The sequence below is a fragment of the Vicugna pacos genome, chromosome 17 (assembly GCF_048564905.1).
Source record: "Vicugna pacos chromosome 17, VicPac4, whole genome shotgun sequence".
NCBI classification, from domain to species: Eukaryota; Metazoa; Chordata; class Mammalia; order Artiodactyla; family Camelidae; genus Vicugna; species Vicugna pacos.
The window spans coordinates 16304049-16328546 of NC_133003.1; the positions used below are offsets into that span (position 1 = coordinate 16304049).

At 39.8% G+C, this 24498-nt stretch overlaps 1 protein-coding gene across 4 annotated transcripts in view; it reads right to left on the reverse strand.

Annotated features, from left to right (window-relative positions):
• The window catches only part of ULK4 (unc-51 like kinase 4), a 427885-nt gene that overhangs the window by 361584 nt on the left and 41803 nt on the right, over positions 1-24498 (reverse strand). For all 4 annotated transcript variants that reach the window (XR_012060581.1, XR_012060582.1, XM_072941052.1 and 1 more), the window contains exon 18: positions 1342-1449. Coding sequence is in view for 2 of the 4 variants with exons in the window: in XM_072941052.1 (XP_072797153.1) it covers positions 1342-1449 (108 nt within the window). In the remaining 2 variants the exon portion in view is untranslated. The remainder of the gene's footprint in view (positions 1-1341; positions 1450-24498) is intronic.

Sequence of the window (24498 nt, forward strand, 5' to 3'; positions counted from 1 at the left end):
TTCAACTGAGAAGTGATGTGATGGAGATGACCTATCGGTAGCTCTAAGTTCTTGGTAACCTCTGGTTCTTGAACTGAGTAGTGTGTACCTGAGTGTTCATATACTATAACCTAGTGGTTTACAACTTACATGCATTTTACGCACCATCTTTTGCTTGTAATAATTACTATGCTATGTTAATATGTAAAGGGAAAAAATCTGAATATTCATGATAATGTCATATTTGAAAGTAAAATATATGATTCACTCAATATTTTCTCACAAATTTTTTGGATTTGGTTCTTATAAAAAACCTGGAAGCTTGGGGTTAGATACTAACTTTACCAAGCTTGCTGAGGAAGAATTCATGAGGTCATGAGGTCAGAGAGGCCAAGTGGCTCATTCAGGGTCATCAGTTTGCTAAGTGATCAAGGTTAGGGTCTCTAATTTTAGGCTTAAGACTCTGAATCTTGTAATGCAGTTTTTAAAAGATGATTTGCAGATCTAGACAAGCTGATTCTAAATATACTCCAACGTGCAAAAGACCAGGAATAGTCAAGATATTTATGAAAAGAAATGAGGAGAGACTTTTTGTACTGGCTATCAATACTGATTATGGAGCGAGCTAAATGATTTTAAAGATTAATGTTTTATAACAATTATGTTAGCTGCCTTAAAATCATGATCATCTAGAAAATCAATTTAATTTAGATACTAAAACTATTTGGGTTATATAACATTTAAGCAAGTTCTATAACCAAAACTGAAATACAAGGAGAATTTTCTGAATAACTTATAATTTATTGGTACTTACAACTCGCAAAGCAACACATGAAATGAGTAACTCATAATTTATCTTTATCTACTCAATATGTTCCCCCAAAACTGCATTAATGAAGCTTTCCTTTGTTGAATTCAATAGCACTTCCATATTATAACTTCAGAAGTCAGTCAAATTCTGCAGTCTCATGGCCCTGTTAAGAGTTCTATTTGCATACAGTGTTTCAAATGGTAATGGAGCTTTTATAGTGGGAGAACCAATGGCATCCTCTTGCCTGAAGGAGTCAAAGCAACCTAGGGAGTACTTCTGGGGACTTTGGTCCGTTGGGTTTAAAATACAGCCTGAGAATCTCCTACTTGTTTCAAGGTAAAGAGGCAGTAGGAGAGGGAGCACACAGACAGGGACAGAGAGAAAAAGAGGAAGACACTGAGAGCCTCTCTCCTCCATAGGTAAAATCTCTCCTAAGTTCTTTAGGTACGCTCGAAGGGGCAAAGTCAAAAAACTTTTGCAGGATATTAACACTTGTCAGCCAGCATATGTCAGAACACACCAAAGAGCAAGCGTTAACCAGACTGTCTCACCTGGGTGGCTACAAGGTAGATCAGCTCCCCTAGGGTTGGTAAAAGGCACTGTTTTAATTTGCTGTTCCTGAAGTTCTCCCTAATTAATTCAGTTAAGAGAGTAATTGCCTGAAAAGAGAAAAAAAAAGTGTATTATTTCATGTATAGCTCTCAGTTCTTTAACCTGTATGTAAAAGGGAAATATGTAAGCCTCTACAAACTTCACCTTCCATTTTTAAGAACTAGTTTCCAAATTATATTCAATACATGCGCCTTTTTCCTGAAGGAAAAAAACAGTAACTCTCCCAGATGAAGATACAAATATATCCAGTGAAATAAACATACTTATATATAGCACTTGTCAGTTACCAACCACTGTCAATGTATCTCCAATCTTCTGTGAGGCAACTGTTGCTCTACCTTTAAAGGCAGAACACTGAGGCTGAGAGTAACAGTAACTTGCCCCACACCATCTAGCCCACTTGGAAGCCAGCATCTGAACACAGATATTCCCATGCCAGAGCCCTAGGACACCCCAGTGCACCTCAGTTTGAAAAAAAGTCTTACACTGCATTACTTTTAAATGATTCTTTGAAAAATGTGAGAGTGGCAATATTATACCAAAGTTTTGATATAAACCGCTTTGAAACTCTGCAGCGTATTTTATTTGATCTTGTTAATTTCCTAGGAGTCATGCTGAGAAAAATCACACACATTCATTGCCAGAATTCATACACCAAGACACAGGTTAATCGAATCATAGAGTGACCATGAAATGGGTTGAATGGTTTCAGATTGATACACACAAAATGGCTCCATCCTGAGAAAAAATGTATAATATATAAAGTAACGGGGAACCACTGCTCTGAAACAGTGTGACTCAAAGTGTGGTGCACAACAAGACTATTTCTTACTGTCGACAAGATACAAGTTTTTATTTGGTGGGGAGGGCAGGTATTAGGTTCATTTATTTACTTATTTTTTAACAGAGGTACTGGGGATTGAACCCAGACCCCCATGCATGCTAAGCACGCACTCTGACCTCTGAGCTATGCCTTCCCTAGTACCTTTGTTTTTGAACTTGTATCAAAACATTACGTTGTACACCTAAAACTAACACTATGTTATTATGTCCATCATACCCCTTTTTAAAAATTAATTTAGAAGTTTAAAAACAAAATAAGCACTGAAAAACTTTCAGAGCAATCTGACAATGCTATAACACACCAGCACGTCATCACTGGTCTGCTGTAAACAAGAGCGTGCACAACCTGGAGCTGCATGTCAGGGGGCCACACGTAGTCACGTGCAGCAGAAACACTTGCTGATGTGGTGTTTCTTTAAATAGCTTTACTGAGTTATAACTGACCTACAATAAGCCACATAAATTTAAAGGGTACAATTAGACACCTTTGACATAATGCACACATCTGTGAAATCACTACCACCATCAAGATGTTTCCTCTGGTTCCCTTAGTGATCCCTCCAACCCACTGCTTTTCCCTCTTCCCATGGACTTACTTTCCATCATTGGTTTGCATTTTCTAGAGTTTATATAAGTGGGATCATATACTATGTGTTCTTATCTGTCTGGCCCCTTTCACTTAGCATAATGCATTTGAGATTCATCCATGCTGCTGTATTTATATACAGTTCAACCTTTTTAATTGCTGAGTAGTATTCCCCTGTGTGGGTACACCGTATTAGGTACCTGCTGTTATATTTATATACAGCTAATTCTTTTTATTGCTGAGTGGTATTCCCCTGTATGGGTACACCACATTAGGTAACTCCCCTTGCCTTACAGTGAATCCTATACGAAGTGATTGGGAAGGGAAAGGGACTTCGTGTCCATCACATTAGCCCTTGCAAGTCACTTCTACATACAGTCTTCCTTTTCTTCAATCTTTACTGATCATCCACTAGTATCACATTGAACCTTCTGAAGTTAACAATGTCCAGCCATTTTCTTGCTTACAAAAACAGCAATTTGTCACCAGCACACCTACCATAAAAGGATAAAGGAAGTATTCTAAAGAGAAAGGAAGTGATAAAAGAAGTAACCTTGGAATATCAGGGAGGAAGCAAGAACATGATAGGCAAAAATACAGTTAAAGACAAAGGCCTTCCTTCTCCTATTAAGCTTTCTAAATTATGTTTGATGGTTGAAGCAATTACTATAAAAATGCTCAATTTAGTTCTAAATGTATTTAGAGTGTATATTTAAGACAACTGTATAAAAACGAGGGAGGTTAAATGGTTCAAAAGGGAGGCAAGTTTTCCATACTTGAACTAATAAAATGATGACACCAGCAGACCATGGTAAGTTACATGTAATTGTATTATATATAAATAAAAGCAACTTTTAAAAAAAATCAAAGAAGATCTGAATAAATGAAGGGATGCACTTTTTACATGTGTGCATGTGTATTTTGTATTCTGTGTATTATGATGTTTTGACATCTAAATCTTTCTGGCTGGGGAGAGCACAACCTTCCTGGGGCCAGCCAATTCTCAGAGACAGGAAGGGGCCAGAGAGTATGTCTTTAATATGCACGCTAGCCAGCCCAGAGCCGTACTCCTCTACCTGGCCCTTACACCCTGGAGGCAATGTTCTTCTGCCTTCATCATTCCAGGACCCAGGCACCAGGCAACCAAGAGACTATCCCTATAACCCAAAGCCTGCTGCAGTTATTCAGACTAGCCAACCCTGAACTGTTAACCCTGCCCTGCCTTTCCCATGGAAACCCCAATCAAGGCCATGCCCTAAGCACTCACCATTGCTCAAGTCTCCTGCCTCCTGATCACCTTGGTGTTTTTCCACATGGCCCTGTGTGCCACGCCTGTCTCTAGGACCTATACGTATAATAAACTTATTTTTTCTCCTCTGTCTCCTCTTGTGGCTGCTCCTGACTGGTCATCTCATAAATGAATACAAAAAAGAGACATACTACGCTTATAGACAGTAAGACTCATAGTAAACATGTCAATTTCCCCCTAACTGACAGCCTGGTTTATTGCAATTCCTATCAAAATTCTAGCAAAAATTTTTTGTAGACATCAACAAGGTTATTCTAAAATGTCCACTGAAAAGCAGAAGTTTTAGAATGGCCAAAACAATTCTGAAAATGAAGAATGCAGTGGTTGAAATCGTTCTACCTGGTTTCAAGACTTTTTATACAGCTACTATATTCAAGACTGTGTGACACTGTCAGAGAGACACTCAGGTCAGTGGAACAGAACAGAGAACCCGGACCTAGCTCCACACAACTATGGCCCATAGATTTTTTTGACAAAGATGCAAAGGCAATACATTGGAGGAAAGTCAATCTTTTCAACAAATGTTGGTGGAGCAACTGGCCCTCTGCAGGAAAAAGAAAAAGTCAACCTAAGTCTAACAATTTATACAAAAGATGAACTCAAAATGGACCATGAACTTAAATGCAAACCATGAAACTAGAAAAAGAAAAAATAGGATAAAGTCTTCAAGACCTAGAAAAAGAGTAGATTTGACACAAAAAGCACAGAGACATTGAACCAAAGAGGATATACAGCTGTCAAATAAGCACGTAAAAAGATGTTCATCATCAGCAACAATTAGGGAAATGCAAATTAAAACCATAATGCGGTATCACTACACACCTATCAGAATGGCAAAAATAAAATAGAGTGACAACACCAACTGCAGCTGAGGATGGAGAGAAACTGGATCACTCACACCATTGCTGGTAGGGATGTAAACTGGCACAGGCACTCTGACAGAGTTTGGCAGTTTCTCACAAACAAACAAACAACCAATCACTAAATGTGTAGCTACCACAGGACCCAGCACCTGCACCATGAGCATTTATCCCAGAGAAATGAAGTCTTCCATCCAAACACCTGTACCTCAATGTTTATCGCAGCTTTATTCATAAGTGTCAAAACTGGAAATGACCCAGGTGTCTTTCAACAGACCAATGGGTAAATCAACTGTGGTACAACCATACTGTGGAATCACTATTACGCAATAAAGAGGAACAAACTGGTGACACAGGCAACAACCTGCATTAACAGTCAGAGAATCATGTTAAATGAAAAAAGCCAACTCCAAAAGGCTACATATACACCATACAATTGCATTCATACATTCTCAAAGTGACAGCAGTACAGAAATGGAGAACAGATTAGCGGGGTTTGGAGGGAGGGGCAGGTAATAGAGGAAAGTGGATGTGGATGTAAGGGTAATAAGGTGGATACTTGTGGTGGTGATGAAACTGGTCTGTTCATTAACTGTCTCACTGTGAGCACGTGGGTCGTAACCTTACACCACAGTTCTCCAAGATGTCGCCACTGGGGGAAACTGGATGAAGAATATCCAGTGTCTCTCTCTACTATTTCTTACAACTGCATGTGAATCTCCAATTATCTCCAATTATCTCAAAATAAAAGGTTTAATTTTTTTCCAAGTCAACCTCACACTTAATTCAAAACCCAGATCCAATGTTCTGCTTCACTGAATTAGCTGCAGGGACTTACGGCCTTTCTCCACGTTACCTTCCACTAGCATTTTCTATCAGTAAGTATCACAGGAAATTAAAAACGTTAATGCTACAGACCTCAAACAAGACAAAACTGTCTGAACTGCCTCCAGTGTAACAGGAATTGCTCTGGAGCTCAGTGTTTTGTAAACAAACATCACAGACACCATGTAGCGATGCCACGGCAACCTGACATCTCACTGGCAAAGCTGAATGTTGGATACCATTAAACAATACACAACAGATGTTCCCCTGCAATGTCATTTGTAGAGATTTTCCACTTGTTACCTAAAAATTTAAAGAAATATGAATATTCAAAAGGAAAACCTTAAGACTAATCAACAAATATACCACATAAATGACAAATACTAAGGAGAAAAGTTTCTGTTGACCTCAGTATGACACTCAGATATGCCAATCCTAAACAGAATAAAAACAGTAAAATAGATCGTTTAGTTCTTCAAACTCAGAACTCCAAGTAAGACTGGGATTTCAAAACTGTAGAATAGATAAACAAGATTATACTGTATAGCACAGGGAAATACATACAAGATCTTACGGTAGCTTACAGAGAAAAAAAATGTGACAATGAATAAAATGTATGTTCATGTATAACTGAAAAATTGTGCTCTACACTGGAACTTGACACAACATTGTAAAATGATTATAAATCAATAAAAAGTGTTTAAAAAAAAAGAACTCCAAGTAATATGTGAATACTGTTCTTAGGCACGTCTTCCTATTGTTTATGAAAATTTGCCTGGCCTTCTAAAACTGAAACTAAAAGAGATAAAAATAGGATAGACATTCAAGTATTACGCTACTGTTGTGCACATTGTTGAAAAAACCTAAGTAAAGGAAAATGAAGGGGTTGGAGGGTCTTATTTTCAGTGTCATTAAGCTCTGAGGCATATTTATACCACCACTGGTTCCATAACCCTAATCGAAACTATTTTTCAGCAACCATAGGAACAATTGGTTGCTGGATTACTACAAATAATAATTTAAGATTGTAATGCTATTTCCAAAACGACTTTGAAATCAAAATCCATTTTATAACAACTTTGACAAGGTGAAGCCAGGCCTCTTTTGGCTTTAGCTGAAGTCATCAGGTTGACATTAGAAGGTCAAATGTGCTTCAATCTCACACACCCTGGGACTGAGTCTCTTAGGCAGAAAGATGATGAATTAAGAAATTCTGAAGTTATAAAACTAATATCCTGAACTTCCAATAATACAGCTTGCTTGCTCTTGACTCTCAAACTATAGCTTTTAAATGCCCATGTTAATGGGTATACAATTAACAGCTATAAATAGAAACTGAGTTAAACTCCAGATCCAATGTTTTATTAAGCCAAAGGGACATTTTTTAAAGCCTATTTAACCACTCCCAGTGGGAGATACTGCAACAGTCATCACAACGTCACTTTTTAAATTACATACTGTTCAGTATTCTTCCCCAACTGCTGAAGTAACAGGCATTCCACAATCTCAAATGAACAGAGAATTCCAATTGATACCACTTTGCCTCATCTTTCTTAGAGCACCACTTTCAATGTCCCAAACATAGCGAGAGCACATAAAACCGGAGCCTCATAATCCTGTCTTCAATTTTATTTGTATGAAATCTTAGAATCTTTTGGGTATTGTATTTCTGATCAAGCTTTAGCAAATAAGATTATGTTTGTGGACTTGAAACTTCAAGCCCTCAATTCCACAAGTATTGGTTAAAAATGAGAGAGAGAGACAGAGAGAGAGAGAGAATACACTCTGGCCAGGTTAGAGAAGGCCAAAGATGCAGGAGCAGAAAGATGGTAAACCTGCTCGAAGAGACAAAAACTCTGTTCTGTATTTAGTAACGGAAAATGTTATTGCAACATTGCGACACTCTAAGAAGCTCTCCTTGGTGATGACTGGATATCAACATTTTAACATTAGCGTCTATGGATATAACTTCAATCTCTCATTCCCCACATGCTGATTGGGTAACTGCATTCAAATTGGCATCTAACTCCTCAAAGTAAACAATCAGGGAGAAGGAGGAAGGGCTGCTATCTTGTCACTTCCCTGTTGAGGCCTAAATATAAACAAACAACCTGTAACTGTTGGATTTTTTTCTCTTAAAGATAATGAATTGTCAGGGAAAGCAAATGAAATGCTTAGGTAGATTTCTCAGTCTTTGAGTCATGTGAAAAATTTGGAAGCACTAGGTACACAAACTTTATGAAGTCCCTGGATTTTTTTTTAAAATTCGATGTCAAAAAATATCAACTGCACAACTATCTGTCATGTTTTGGCCACCAGTCATCCAATCCCTCTTCCTAACACCACTCAACTTCCTTCTGAGGAAACGCCTTTCCTGTGCTGTGCTGAGTCTGTGGGATGACAAAGCCGGCACTGTGTGGAAAGCCCTCCAAATATGGAGCCTGCGAGAGTCCCTGGCTCCCTTCAGAAGCATCCTTCCTCCCAGAGTTTGGTTCAATCAAGGGTAGGCCACAACCTGAACAGCCAGCAAGGGTCTTGCTCAGAAATCTCAATCCTGAGTGGAATGACGAGACCTAGAGTAGCAGAACAGGTGAGGTTCGCTCATTCCTTCTAGCAATGGCCCCAATCAAGACTCCAAGACGGCCCTGCTCTGAAGGCCCTCTGGAGCTGCCAGTCCTGACTATTCCAAACCTTCTCTCCAGGTCTTTGGCCTTGCTTATTTTCTTCTAAATAAATATCCTTTATGCTTGAGCTAAGACAGAGTCAACCTGCCAAAGTGGTAAAGAGACCTTGTGCTGTCCAGTTCCCCTCCCTTCTTGGACACAAAGAATGATTCCCCAGCTCCCCTGGAGTTAGATGGGGCCATGTGACCAGTTCTGACCAATCGGCTCAAACTAGAAATGATGTGTGTACAACTATGTGCAATTTTCCACACTCCAGTCCCCTGCCCCGGGAAACTTGAGAGCAACATGCTGGATGGAGATGCCACACCAGATGGAAGCAGCTGGAATGCTGAGGTCAGCCTGTGCTTAGAGCCACCTAGGCCTACAGCAAGAGTTTTAAGCCTCTGAGATGCTGATGGTCTCCATTACCACAATGCTGCCTAGTCATATCTTGACTGAGACAGACCACTCACCATCCAAATTCAAAGAGACCACTCTAAGTTATACACAGTAATGATGAAGTTTTCGTACTTTAAAATAATCACTAACAAGTCACTGAACTACTGCACCCATAGCTTAAGGTAGAAGACATCATTTGCATGGCAGCTGAGATCTGCCATCGACATTTCTATCACAGAACTGACACCAGGGTTGCAATGCACCAATCACCAAAAAAGCTGTGAATGAAAAGTATACTGATAAATTCTGCCTTGCAGGTTAAGAAATTGGATGTCAAATTGCAACAAATCTGTAAAGAATCTGTAGTTTGAAACCAGATTCATCATTAAAATTCTTTTGTCCATTTCTGGCAGATGGCAACCGAGATATCCCAAACATTCCTTCCAGTGAAAATAGCTTTTACAATGCTAGGTAAAATATTTTTAAGATTCTTTATAAAAATGCATAGCTGAACTGGCAAGAAATTAAGGAACTCACAAAGAGCAAAAACTGAAAAATGGGAAAACAGGAAAATAAAGAAATAGGTAAGCACTCCAGATCCTTGAACCCTGGAGGCCTGCACTGAATCTTTGCGACCTTGAAACGACCTTCTGAAATAGAACAAGAGACAAACTCTAGGGCATGCCTGTGGTGTAGTATCACACAGGAGACCATTCACATTAAGCTGGGACCCCAAGGATGTACTGAATAAGATGTGAATCAGCCTGCAAGAGAGGCCAGTCAGGAATCTTGAGACCCTGGTAGTGAATGAAGCAGTGAGGGAAAAAAAATCTTCCCTGAGAATCAAATCAGGTCTCAAAAGCTGGTCTGGAATATACACACACACACACACGTATGTATGTATGAATCACTATGCTGTACACCAAAAAGTAACAACATTGTAAATTGATCATAATTCATTTTTTTTAAAAAGAGCAGACCTGCCGCTCCCATTCACAGTGCCTCTCACCTGGGAGACCAGAGATTCAAACATCTGGGAGGTTGCTAGCCCGACCAGTTGAAACACGGCCTTAATGAAGGCCTATAACTTGTGAAGTCAAAATGCTAGGATTTTGGCAGCATAATGTAGAGCAGTGGTTCTCAAAGTTTAGAATGCATCAGAATTAGTGAAGAATCTGTAAAAACACAGAATGCTGGGCCCCACCCTCAGAGTTTCTCACTCAGTAGGCTGGGGCAGGGCCAAAGAATCTACAACTAGAACAAGTCGCCAAGCAAAGCTGAGGCCTAAAACTGTACTTCGAGCATCACTACTGTGGGACTCCATTGTCTGCACACTGCAGTCACCTGCGAAGCTTTAAGGACTCCAGCTATCTGCATCCACTCCACCAAAGATTCTGGTTTAATTGGTCTGGACACCAGAATTTTCAAAGCCCCCAGGGAATTCTCACGTGCTACCAAAGTTGAGAACCACTGCCACAGAGGCCAGAGTCTGAAAGTTCAGGGAACTGGACATGCTGGAACTCTTCTACAAAGTGTAACATGCACAGCCACCCCCTAAACCACTCCTGGGAGGGCCTGGGGAACATGCCTTGCTGAGGGAGACACCAGCACTCAGAGCAGCTCTGCATCCTTTAGAGGTCAGAGGTGACGGTGGGAAATACTGACGATGGAACTGGGTTCTCACAGTGGGAATACTGGGATTTAGGGAGAGTGAAGACAAATTGCACCACTTCACTGCACAAGTGCGACGGTGAGTCACAGGGGAATCTGATGATCAGAGTACTCTGACCCGTTAGAATCTGAGAAAGTGGTAAACTGACTATCAAATCAGCCTAAGTTGATTTCTGACATACAGTAAGACAATTTCTAGGGCTATTAGGTAGGGACCCAACCGAAGTCCCCATAGCAAGGACTCACAGCCTCTTATCCAGAGCCCACATCCAAGCTGGTTCACAGACTCAGGGCTCCCTGACTAAGTTGGAGGTCCCTTTGAAAGAGACCCTGACAAACTGGCCACAGGTAAATGCTGTGAATATTCCCCAAAACTATCCTTCCCTAGAGGGTCCTCAGTCATTTATCATGTGACTGAGCACTGGGGAAAGGCAAATACTCAGACCCTTTGAAGTTATTAGACACTGGCTCTGAACACCTAAGATGCCCTATACTCCAGTCATCAGATTGGGAGCTTATTAAGGTCTGGTGCTACATGGAGTCTTGGCCAAATCCATCCCACATCTGTCCAGTGGGCCCATGCACCAGCCATCCCTGGTTATTTTTCTAGCCCTAAAATACACAATGAGCAAAGATACACTTAGTAACTGGCCCAATTTCCACAATGGATCTCTATTTAGAGTAGAAAGGACCAAAGTGGAAGCAAGGAGAACTCTGACACCTACCCTGCCTGCCCATCCAATGATGGTGAACCAAAGCAACCCCTGTCTATGGACAGCAGTCATCAGGGATCGGTGCCACTAGAGACCTGAAAGATGCAGAGGCAGTGATTTCTACCACATCTCCATTTAATTTGCCTGTTAGACCAGTACAGAAGCCACACAGGTCATGGAGAAGGACTGCAGGTTTTACAAATTTAATCAGGCGATGACGCCTATTGTAGGTGCAGTTTGAGAAGTGGCATCTTTAGTGAAGCAGGCCACCACCACCCCTAGCACCCGGGATGCTTTCTTTTCTCTTATCGGTAAATAAAATGAAAAGCAGTTTCTACTTGAATGGTCCCTGTATCAGGTCTCCCACTCTGTCAGAATACAGCCCAGAGGGTCCTGATCATCTCAATACTCTGCAGGACATCATGCTGCTCTATTACACTGATGACACTATGCTAACTGCACCTGGTGAGCACCACCCTAATTTGTATGCCAGAGCATAAGAGATCAATCTTGCAACCAACAAGCTCATGGTCTATTAACATTGGTGAAGTTCCTAAGAGTCTGGCAGTCTTGAAGTACCTCCTCACATTCCTTCTAAAGGGAAAGAGAATTTGCTACACCTTGCATTACCCAACAAGATGGGAAGGGGTCCCATGATTAGTGAGCCTGTCTGCATTTTAAGGCTCCAACCCATTCAGTAATCATTGGTAAAGCTGCCAGTTTTGAGAGGGGCCCTAGAAAGAGTTCTGCAGCAGGTCCAAGCTGAAATGCAAGAGCCTGCAGACATAGTGCTGCCGGAAATGATCGTGGCAGACTAGGATGCTACACACAGCCTGCGGCAAGCCCTGAGCAGCAGAATCACAGCACAGACCCCTGGGATTTTGGGATAAGGTCTTGTCCTGCCCCCTGCCAACAACCGGTCTCCATTTGAAAAGCATTTGGCTTATTGCTGGGCCCTGGTTGAGGACCAAATGGCCTAACTCTGGAATACTATGGGACCAGATATGCCCATCACAAAGTGGACATTACCATGAAACTGGTTATGCACAATAGCATTGTATTTTCAAACTGAAATGGTACGTATGAGTTCAAGCCAAGCAGATGCACTCACTCACATTCGGGATGCAGGTGGCTCCGATTCCAACTGCTCAGCTGCCTCTTCCTCCCTCAACCCATTCCCATGACTGCCTAGGGAGTTCTGTATTTCTTCCCTCCCAGGAGGAAGAGTAGAGACAGACCTGGTGCACACATGGATCTGCAAGGTATGATGGCACCAGCAGAAAGTGGAAGACCACTTCATTGCAACCCCACTCAAAGGCGGCCCAGAAAGACAAAGAGGATAAAACACCCCCTGAGTGGGCAGAGCTTTGGGCATGACACGTCCATTAACCGTAAACAGAAAGGGCTGGACTAAGGGCTGTGTCTATACTAACTCAGAAGCAGCAGCTAATAGGCTTGCCGTGGTGGGGGGGGGGGTCCAAAACTTGGAAAGGAAAGAAATGTACTAAAAAAAAAAAAAGTTAAGTCTGGGGGAGAGAGGTATAAATGGACGCTTGGGATGGGAACAGAGCATAATGACATTCATAACCCACCCACATAAATGCCCACAACCGTCAGCTGGAAGAGCAGACTCTCCTGGGGATGCGGGTCAGCATCTTTCACCAGTCACGCTGGCGCTGGCTCCACAAGTCCACATACAGAGCACGGACCCAAGGATGGAGGCTACGCATGGATTCGACAACATGGACTTCCTCTCACCAAGGCTGACTCGACTCCTGCCACTGCTGCATGCCCAACCTGCCACCAAGAGAGGCAGACACTGAGCCACGATGCGGCTCCATTCTTTGGAGGGCCTGGCCAGCCAGCAGCAAACTGATGACACTGGAACCCTCTGCTCACGGAGGGGCCAGCACTGTGTCCTCACAGCGATAGCTGTCTATTCCAGGCATGCAGTAGCCATCCCTGCCCCTGCACTGTGCAAACCCCACCATCCACGGTCTGGCCTCTTTCAGTCATCCTCCCAAACTCCTGGGTTCCAGAAACCACACCCATTCCACCCCACCCCACCCTTATTCTTTGGCAGCTGAGAAGTGAGAACAATCCTACTACTACCAGCCCTGGATGACAGCACCATTCCTTCAAGTCAGTGACCCCTTTGTAAATAAACCGTCACTGAATTATCCCGATTCGAGCGTGCCATCAGTTAGGGACAGTGACATACATTCCCTTTGAAAGCTTCACTTTCCAGCGTTTCCCTTACCGCCTTGTGAAGCCAGTTCATGTTGAAAATGACATGCCCACCCCAACAGCCAGGTTCGTCCTTTCCTCCTTGGAAAACAACACTGGAATGCCAACGTCACACTCTCAGGCTGACCAATGAGTAAGCTCTCACGTTTCATGTTGAGTAACAGCCTTTTAAGCCTTCACAAAGTATTAGTTTTATAGTTTTGAACTAGTTTTATTCAAATTAAAAAAAAAAGAGAGAGAGAGAACTCTTGGAATCACCAGGGACACTGGATTCACATGTCACCTCCAGAGCAGAGAATCAGCCTCTGAACTCCCTGTCCTGACTACTCCATCAAGCAACGGTGTGCACCGACGGCAACAGTGTGGCAGCCGCGAGGTGCTACATAGACCCTGGCACTCTGCAGAGCTCTCGGGCTAGAATCTACAAGGATGCGGAGAACAGTAATGTTGTCCCAACAAGGGTCTTTTACCAGCGTAGGGTTCCATGCCAGGACTCTGAGCAGCTGTACTGGAAATAGATATGCATACCCTCTTCCCACATTTCTCTAATCTCCCTGGCGACCACGAACTAAACCTGACAAAGATGGAGAAAGAGGCTGTTCGAGATGGAGAAAACCAAACCAGACACTGTTTGTGGCAGGCCCCCTCTTCTGTACCTAACGTAAGCATCTCCCAGGGTGTCGATAATATATCTATTACTTTTAAATGACATTTTTATTTGGGAATAGTAGAATACAAGTATGCTCACTACTTAAATGTTTTCTTAAGAAGCCAAGTTACCACTGTCCTTTATTAAAACTGCATCTTTTAGACGCTGTAATAATTTAAAAGCCATGGCCCAAAGAACGTAGCTCCAATACTGTAGTTTTGAGCTCACTATATATAACCAGTATTGCTTACTTGTTACTATATTCTTAATAGTCATGTTTTCAACATTCCTCAAATAGTAGAAATATAAGGGAAGCTCATTTTTAAATTGCATTTTTCTGCTTCAGGGATCAGCTCTGATTAGTTGTATTTTCTGCAATTCTTTCCATCACCAATTCTTTTTCCATGTTTCATCTAATAGAAAATTAAATGTGATGCTTTGCTAGGTTCCCAAGGATTACTAAATTACATCACATTCAAATATATAAGCCTCACAACTGCTGCTCTAAAAATGTTGTAACCAAGGGATGTTCATAGCCCAGGTAAAATGAGCATAAAAATTAGAGTAGAAAACACAGAGGCTAAAAAAAATTATTCTACAAGATGTCAGGTAAAAAATTAAAGGAATTCTATCATTATAAGAAATTAGGAAGCATGTCTTTAAACATTCTTTGATGTGAGATGTTCAATTTGTATGCAAAGGTGGTTCAAATGTGGCAACTCCCCCGAATGATGCACACTTCAGCATCATGGTTTCATGTAACAAATCCACGATGTTTCACTTCACTCTACACCAAGGCATGAATCTCATTCAAGTCTTGCTTTATCATTTGCAACAAATTTGCCTCTCAAGCTGTCCAAAAAGTTAACAGAAAAAAGTCTGTTTAGCAGGGAGGCACAAGGGCAAATTCACTGAAAATTAACAATGTGGAGGATTACAAATGCTTTCAGTCCCAGCTGTGAAGGATGGCATTGCACGGCCCCTCAACACAAAAACCATGGAAGAGACTACACTGAGGTAGCAGTGGGGTACACGACACTCTGCGGTCCCATTTAACAACCATGACAAAGGGAAAAATATAAACCCAACAAGGTTGAGGTGGGTTTTTTCAAGAAAGCACCTACAAATTGCCAACAAGAAAATCCTGCTCAAATGCAGGTTTTTCTAAAGAAAAAGTGTTCACACAAACATGGTTAACTGACTTATGAAAAGGTTTTCCCACTGGCAACATTTTGGCTAGTGCTCTGTCTTGGGCTATAACCCAAACACTCACGAACACAACACTGTTGTTAACTAAGTTCTATTAATGGCTAAATCCAAATAGCACTTTATCCAAAATAGAGAAAGATTATTTTCTCTGAGGTTTTGGTGGAAAAATTTACGTCTCTCTGCTTCCTATTGTCCTGCCAAGCAGCAGACATCATCTTGAACCTAACTCCAAGTGTATTTTGAGACGAGGTGAGGCTGGTGTCTTCGCCACTCCCGGTAACACTCTCAAACCCTGTGTCCTGCCAAATGATCTGTGACTTTGAGTCTTACATCATATCAAACACGATCTCCTCCTGAGTGCCCTTGGCTACTGACCCCCTGCTCATGCTTCCTGTCCACTGAGGACACTGGCTCCCCGCCTTCCCACCTGTACTCCCATCCTCACCTTCAGCCAAGTGGACATCCATATAAAAGTCACACCGGAACCATGACCACACAACAGTTCCTTGATCTCACCACTCAGTTCCTTGACCTGTTCCTCCGCCCCAACACAGCCACTCACCCACAGTCACACCCAGAACCCCGACATCATCCCTGACACATCTCACATTCAAATACTCTCCAACTTCCACTCATACGTTTTTTTCAAACTGCCTTATTCAAAGCCCTTCAGCAATAATTTTTTAAATATCCAAGCCAATGAGCCAACCACCTTCAGTGTCTTTCTTTACTTGCTTTCCTACATAGACTGGGTTCTAAAACCATAAGGCCTAATGCAAACGGTTTGGAAGTGACCACTCTCTCCACTCAGGAGGCTTAACCTCTCCCTTGACTGAAACCCAACTGTCTTCTGAAGAACATCACACAATTAGGGGGACTGGTTTGTTTCACCTTCAATTTTTTATCACAGCCTGGTTTCCATGGAGTCCCGTTCTCTGGGATGACAGCTCCACATCTTCTCTACCTCAAATCCCCTCGATGCTCAGTCCTCTCTTTCTTATGGTGACCTGATGTACTCTGTTGTCAGAGGTCACTGGATACAAGATCCCTCATTCTCCCACCACCAAATCCTACTCCCCCTCCATCTACATTTATTAATCCTTCCAGTTACAGTGAATTAACTGTTTCTTCTCTGATTTAAGGTCATCATCTTGTTACCATTCATGCTATGTTGCCTGTCATATACCTCCTCATAAAGCTAAGTAAACTTGATGTTGAGTAAATATAAATATATATGAATGTATATACTCTTACATACATATATGTATATGTGTGTCTGTATACACACACACACACACACACACACACATATGTGAGGGAGGCAGTTGAATTCACCAGTGAAGTCACATAAGCCCAGGGCTATTTTGGAGGGAAGATTTTTAAGAATGTATTAACAGACACAGGGTTCTTGAAGTTTTTCTCTATCCACTTCCATCAGTTTCAAAAAACTATTATTCCAGCAAATTGTCCATTTAAGTTGTCAAGTAAACTGGCATAACATTATTCAGATTATCTCCTCAGAACCTTTTAACAGATGCTGGATTTACTCCCTGCTGTGTCTCTTTTAGTCCTGACATTGGTTATTTGTATTTTCTCTTTATTTTCTTTTGATCAATTTGGCTAAAGGTTCAATAATTCTAAGTTATCCACATATGAACTATTGGATTCACTGGTTTTTATATATCTTTTCCAGTTCATTGATTTCACCTCTTTTTTCTGTTATTTCCTTTATTTTTCTTGCACTGGGTTAAATCTGCTCTCCTTTTTCTAGCTCCTTAAATTGGAACTTAAAATGTTCTTGGTTCTCAAAATATAGTCCCTGAACCAGCAGCATCAAAAAAAAAAAATCACCTGGGAACTTATTAGAAATACTAATTATGTGCCCCACTCCAGACCTACTAAATGAAAAACTTCGGAGATGAGGTCCAACAGTCTGCATTTTAACAAACTTTCCAGGTGAGTCTGATACGCGTTAAAGTTGTAAGAACTACTGTTCTACTATGAGCATTTAAAGCTGGGCATTATTTCCCTTTTCCCACTTTAACAGCATCACAAAATTCTTGACGTGTTGTCATCCAGTTTAAAATTTATCGAAATCCTCTTGCAAGTTCTTTGTTGACACATGAGCTACGTAAAAGTATTTTTGCCTAGTATCTAAACCATTAGGGAATTTTCTAGATTTCCTCCTAGTAATTTCTAATTTAATTCCATTGTGGTCAGAGAACATATGCCAAATGATTTATTGTTTCACAGCTGACAATATGGTCTTAGCGAACACTCAGTGTGCATTTTAAATGAATGTGTCGGAATTAATGTTCTGTAAGTGTCAATTAGGTCAATTTCATTCTGATCATTCAAATCGCCTGTGTTCTCACTTTTTGTCTGTTTGTTTAAAAAATATCCAATAATAATAGATTTGTCTACTTCTTTTAGTTCTGTCCGTCTTCACTTCATGTAGTTTAAAGTGCTCTTAGTTGGTGCATACAAATTAAGGATTCTTATTGCTTCCTAATGAATTGAAATTTGTATTATGAAATACCCATCTTTTTCTCTAGTGTTACTCCCTTAATATCTGCTTTGTGACTAATAGGGCCATGCAAGCTTTCTTGTTATTAGTATTTTCACAGTGTATCTTCCTCCGTGTCTTATATAAACTGTGTGTAGCTAGTTTTCTCTTTTTAATCCAGTATGGCAATCTGCACCTTTGACGGAAGTATCCAGGCCACTAAAATTTAATGCCATTATTAATGTGGTGTGGTTTAAGTCTATCATCTTGCTATTCATTTTGTTTGTCCTATTTAATCTTTCTCCCTTTAATCCTCCTTTCCTGACTTATTTTGGATTAAGTGAATATTAATTTAGAATTCCATTTCATCTCTTCTACTGACCAAATTAGCTATAGTTCTTTATTACTGGATATTCTTTAGATTATAATAGCATCTGTAAGTTATGTTTCATCTTAAGTCAACATTACTCTATTTCTCCATTACATACAGCGCATAATATGTACATTCAATATAACATACACAAAATACTGACCGAGACAGAAGAAATATTTGATGGGATAATTGTTCAAAGTTTTCCAAAACTGATTATCGATAGACATCAGCTCACATTTCCAAGAATCTCACTGGAATCGACCAAGATACACATAAAGAGGACTACCTCTAGGCATAACATAGTCAAACCACAGAAAATCAAAACTAACAAAAAATCTTAAAAGCAATTAAAGAAATACTATACATTACATACCAGGGACAGTTACATGAATGAACACTGACTTCTCATCAGAAACCACTGATGCCTTAAGACAGTGGGACAACATTCTTAGTGTTGAGAGGAAAAAATTGCTATTCCAGGATTCTGTATCTAATGAAAATACTTCCAAAAATAAAGGAGAGAAGAAATAAAGAGAAAAATGGGCCAATTATTTTCCAAACAAAATTTAACAAGAAATGTTAAAAGTACATTTTTCAGGTCAAAGGAAAAGGAGCCTAGATACAAACCTGGGTTTACAAGAATAAAGAACATTATACTGGTAAATACATGGAAAAATATGAAACACCTTTTCTTAATTATAGACTCCCAGACAGTCTAAGAAATCTCTGTCTAACCCAGAGTCAAAACCAGTTTCTTCTCTGAATAGTGCGGATAATATATACTAAAGACTCTGGATAATCTTACTTTCCTCTATAGAGTGCTGAGTTTTGCCCTCACAGGCAGTCACCTCAATCGTGTGAAGGTGTGGGTTTTCCTCTAACCCTAGGTGTTGCCCTTAGTCCTAGGACATGTGTCTTAGCCCTAAAGTTCAGCTCTTCTGGATTTCTGTGCATAGCACCAAGGTGCTTACCAAGCCCCTCTCAACTTGGTGGGACTTGACCTCCAAACTCTATTTCCCCAGCACTGGGCAACTGCTGAAATTTCAGCTCAACTCTTTAACCTCGCAGCTACTGCCTTCTGCTGGGTTCCACGGAGTATCACTCAGCGCACACACAGCCTCCCAGTTAGCCAAAGACTTCAGAAAAATTTAATTTTTTTCAACAATTATCCCATCAAATTTTTTTCTGTCTCATTCTATTTTATTTATTATGTTGTACATACACATTGCATGTGTTTTTGCACTGTATGTGACATGGTGCAATGTTGATTTAAGTTGAATTTGTACACACATTTTGTGGCTCTGCTCTTGTAAGGTTGTCCTCCATTTTCCACCCCCTTGAGCAACGCCAAATTCCAACCTCAGCAACTTGGTCCAGAAGATTGTTAGGTTCCACCTGAATTCTCTTCCCCTGTGTGATCTCGGGCACCTACAGGAGGGTAAGCCAGTTACAAGTACAGCTCACAGAGCCAGCTTCCTTTCTTTCAAGTATTGTGTCCCCTCCAGCTTCTATCCACTCCTGTTCTTATTGTCTGTCCAGATTCATTATTGTTATTGGCAGAAGCTTCTCAACCACTACCAGAAACAGAACTCCAACCCAAGTCTGATTTTTATGTTAATTTCTCAGTTGGGAAGTATAAATTCATACTCCAAATGTTAATGAAACTCAAACTGTGGTTATAAATTTATATGGCAGACTTTGTTCACCTTCCTAGAGCTGAAGATAAAAATCAACACACTTCCTTGTTATCTCCCTTCAAATTCCCCTTTTCCTAAAAGGGAATCTTCATTTCAACTAACTGCCTCTGAGGAAACTAAGGCCTCATCTATTCTTAAATTCTACCAATCTCAAAACTAACGGTGATCACCACCACTCTACCCGGCCTCAGACAGCCTTAAAGTCTTAACCATTTCAGACTTCAGTTCCTCGTTTCTGACTTTCGAGAATTTCCTTTTTTTGTTACATTTTATGCTGCATTTCTAGATTTTTATTTTGCTGTGGGAGGATCTTCAGGTGATCTAAGTAGCTATAAACTGTTATAATTTAAGTTTACTTATTTTACTGTAGGTTCTAGGGATTAAACCCAGGACCCAGTGCATGCTAAGCACGTGCTCTACCACTGAGCTATACCCTCCCTCCATCATAATTTAAAAAACATATTTGATAATTAGAAAAAAAGCACAATAGATGCTACATGGAAAAAAAATTTCATTTATGCACATAAAATACATCCATCCTCAAAAGAGCAACAAGTATCATTTGTCCTTCAAAAAAGTTCTAAGTTGGAAATGAGGAGTGTGGAAAATAAAGACCACGACAGAACATACTGTATACAGTTGTTCCAGGAATGAAAAGCCATAGTGTATAAGGCACCATGACAGCAGAGGAAGCAGTGCAACTGCGCAGTGTGAATAGCGAACAAGGGCCCAAGTGGAGCAACACAACCTCTAACAGAGACGACAGAACAGTCAACTGACCCTACGCACAGCTCATCATATCCTGTGTTTAGAGTTCCAAAAGCACCCAATGTCCAGAGAGAGTTAACTAATGCTTCCTATCACCATACACCCACCACTTAACATGAAATTCAATTCTAAAACCAAATCAGAAGGCTGAATAACAGTGTCAGTATTCTTAAGCCAAGAATTCTTAGGAGATGACATCTTTTGCACAACTAAATCACAAAATGTGATTATCCTACTGAGGAAAAATTATGACATCAAAAGCAAAATAAATTTGAAAATTAGATTAATTTCAAAATAATAATGGTGATAATGTTGCCTAGCATAATGAACTTAGTGAATTAATCTGCTGAAAATGAACAGAGAAAAATGAAATGGCAATTAATGACAGTTAATACATTGATTAACATGTCATGAACTACCTAAAATTGTGTGTTTCAATTGAGAAAAAGGTTAAAACAAGGGAGTTATAATCCATAAAACTTTTTAAATTATTTTCTTATTGTATGCTTAACATGGCAGTTAAAGTGACAATGCAAAGGAAAAAAGATGTTTATTTACAAAAGAGGTATTTGGTACCATCTCTTTAATCAAGTGACCCAAGAAAGTACAACTAAGAGGAATTCTAACACTATACGCTTCCTGACATTATGAAATATGAAGCATCCAACTTCACCTATGATATACGCTTATCAAAAAAAAAAAGCTTAATCTGAATCTAATCAAGCCTTTAGACCTTACAGTTTATAGGAAATTCAGGAACAAGAAAATCAAGTTTAATGACACCAAGAGACAATAAGTAGATAAATCTAGAACGTGGGACATTCTGTAGGACAACTGGTCGGACTCAAGAATTCAATGTCATGGGGGAGAAATTGGGAAACAAACCCAGAAGAAATAAGAAAAAGAATCCAACAGTGCTTTATAAAAATGTAATACATCATAAACCCAGTAGAGTTACTTCTAAGAATGTGAGGGTGGTTTCATTTTAGGAATGCCAATGATATAATCCACCTATTAATAGAGATAGGAAGAAAAACTGTACAATCACACCTATAGATGTCATGTAACCAATATTCATTCATGTTAAAAATAAAGAACTTGGTAGACACTGATTTAACATTTTATACCAAAATCAAATAATAATTAGAATACAGAGCACTGAAAATTCTCTTTTGTTGGTGAAATAAATTTATACAATTTTTTGGAAAACAGTTCAGATGACCCTCTAAAGTTGAATATACACACACGCTATGACTGAGCAAGTCTAACTCCTAGGTACACCCAGTAGAAAGTTCACATAAGTGCACTGAAATGTGCGTGCAAGATTTATTTATAATAGCCAAATATGGGGAAAAAATGTCCATCACCAGTGGTGTGACATTCATTTAATGAAAATTAACTACAGATACCTAAAACCACAAGGATGAATTCCACACACATGACGCGTATGTAACAAAGTCAGTCAGATACCAAAGAATACATGTCATATAATTCAATTTAAGTGAAATGCAAAGCGGGCAAATTAATCATAGTATCAGAAGACATGACGGTAGTTACCTTTAGAGCAAAGGGAGGAAACAGTGATGGAGAGAGGTTTCAAAGGGTCTCCAGGTGTGCTGGCAATGGTCTGTTTCCTGAACCAGTGGCAGTGACCTGGGTTTTCACTTTGTGACAATTCAGTGAGCATGAAATATATGTTTTCTACATGTTTCTATATATTTATAACTCTTTCATAGACAAGCATTCCCATTTTTAATGAAAAAAAAAGAAAGCACAAAATAATTCCCAAATCTCTAAACCCAAAGTATGTAACACAAATTGGGAAGATATATAATTATGTATCATATTGGTGACAGAAGTAAAAAGTGAAGATTTGAATTGACTTGAAAATTCAGTATTTTGAATGTACATATCATCTAGTGGATTATCTCCCAATGACCAATAAAAAAAGAAACAAAAATATCTTAAACTGCACTTTGTAGTCTTATTGTTAGTAATAACATAGGCATTACCTTTTAACTATTTATTCTAAACTACAGGTTAAAGAAAATAATTGTGTTAATGCCATTAGCAGCCAACATTTTCAGCTTACGAGAAAAATAAAATTTTTAAATCAAAAAGGTAAAAACTTTTAAATGTGAATTAGAAGTATGGGTGTAAATAAATTTGTGATTTTTCCTTTTAAGAAGTATATCCTACCTCTTACCCTTGAAAAGTTCTAGAAGAAATGACAATCCCAGTAGGAAAAAGCACCCCGACACAGATTGTGTTCTCTAAGTACCATTTTCAACTAAAATTAAATAGAACTGACTTCAGAACTAGGGTTAAGTATTCCCAAGATAACCCTGTGAAGTATTACTGACAGAAAGCAATTAAGTTTTATCAGAGACAGAAGCAGGGTCATGTAGAAATGAGAGAGGAGCAAACTCAAAAAGCCTCCCACTGGACTGAGATAGAACAACTGAGGCATCAAAAAGGCTATAAAACACAGGGAAATATACACAAAATGTTATGATAAATCACAGAGAAAAAAATGTGACAATGAGTGTGTATATGTCCATGTATGACTGAAAAATTGTACTGAACACTGGAATTTGACACAACACTGTAAAATGATTATGAATCAATAAAAATGTAAAAAAAAGGCTATAAAAGATTAAAATTCACAAATGTACATATATAAATCCGTAATTTCTTAGCAACACCAAAAAAACTCACTGGACACACTAAGATTACTAAGGCACAAATTTATTGTTCTGAACATTGGTCTATAAAAGGAAACCATCATTTATCTTGTCATTGTTAAACAAACTATATTTTAGGATAAGCAATCAAGTGATATGGGCAAGTTCTTATATAAGACAATCTCCCAGCTATAAATGAGAAAGGAATTATAGAGTGAGAAAATTATCACTTTTGCAACCATAAAGGACTAACGCATCTAAGCAATGCTTGGCAACAGATGCTAAAACTACTAAGTCCCAGAGGGATGGGCAAGCTCACAATGGTAGAGCTGACAACACCGGACGCCAGTGAGCAATCACAACATCACTAAGAGTGAGGCAACCAGACAGCATACGTATCTCCCTGTGAGGCAACGGGAAAGACACAGCACAAAGTATGAAGAAGTCCCGCCCTCCGCCACAGAGCTGAACGCGAACCTAATCAAGACCGTACATTCACCAGGAATTCACAGGCACTACAGGTGACAGAGGACCATGATGGCCAAAGGGCAGAATAAAATTCCCAACATCCCAGCTTTGGCTAAAACAAATGACGATTTGTCTTGGATAAATAAACGGCACTAAAAAATAACAGAAAATGTCTGAAATTAAGAGACGTAAGAGTCACATTATCTATACAGGACCTTGTTTCAACCACGGCTCAACGAAACATTACAACACGACATGGGTGAAACCATCAGTAAAATCTCAACACTGGGTATTAGATGGTAACAGGGAACCACCACTGATTTTGTTGGTATCGGTATTGTGTGAAGAGCATCATGGTTTTGTTTTTAAGAAGCCTTTTCTGTTAGATATATATAGTCAAGTGTTTATGAGTAAACACTGGTGTCTGGGAACTTTTTTTTTTTGAACACTATAGCAAGGGGAAGGGGAAGGGGGGAAAGACAGAGGGAAAACAAGGGAGTGGGACGGGGAGGGTGAGTCAGAGAGGGACGATGGACAACACTGGCAAAGTTCTAATACTTGTTGTCTGTGCCTTTAAAATGCCTATAGACTCTTCAATCACGAGTTTTATTGTCCACTAGTAGTGA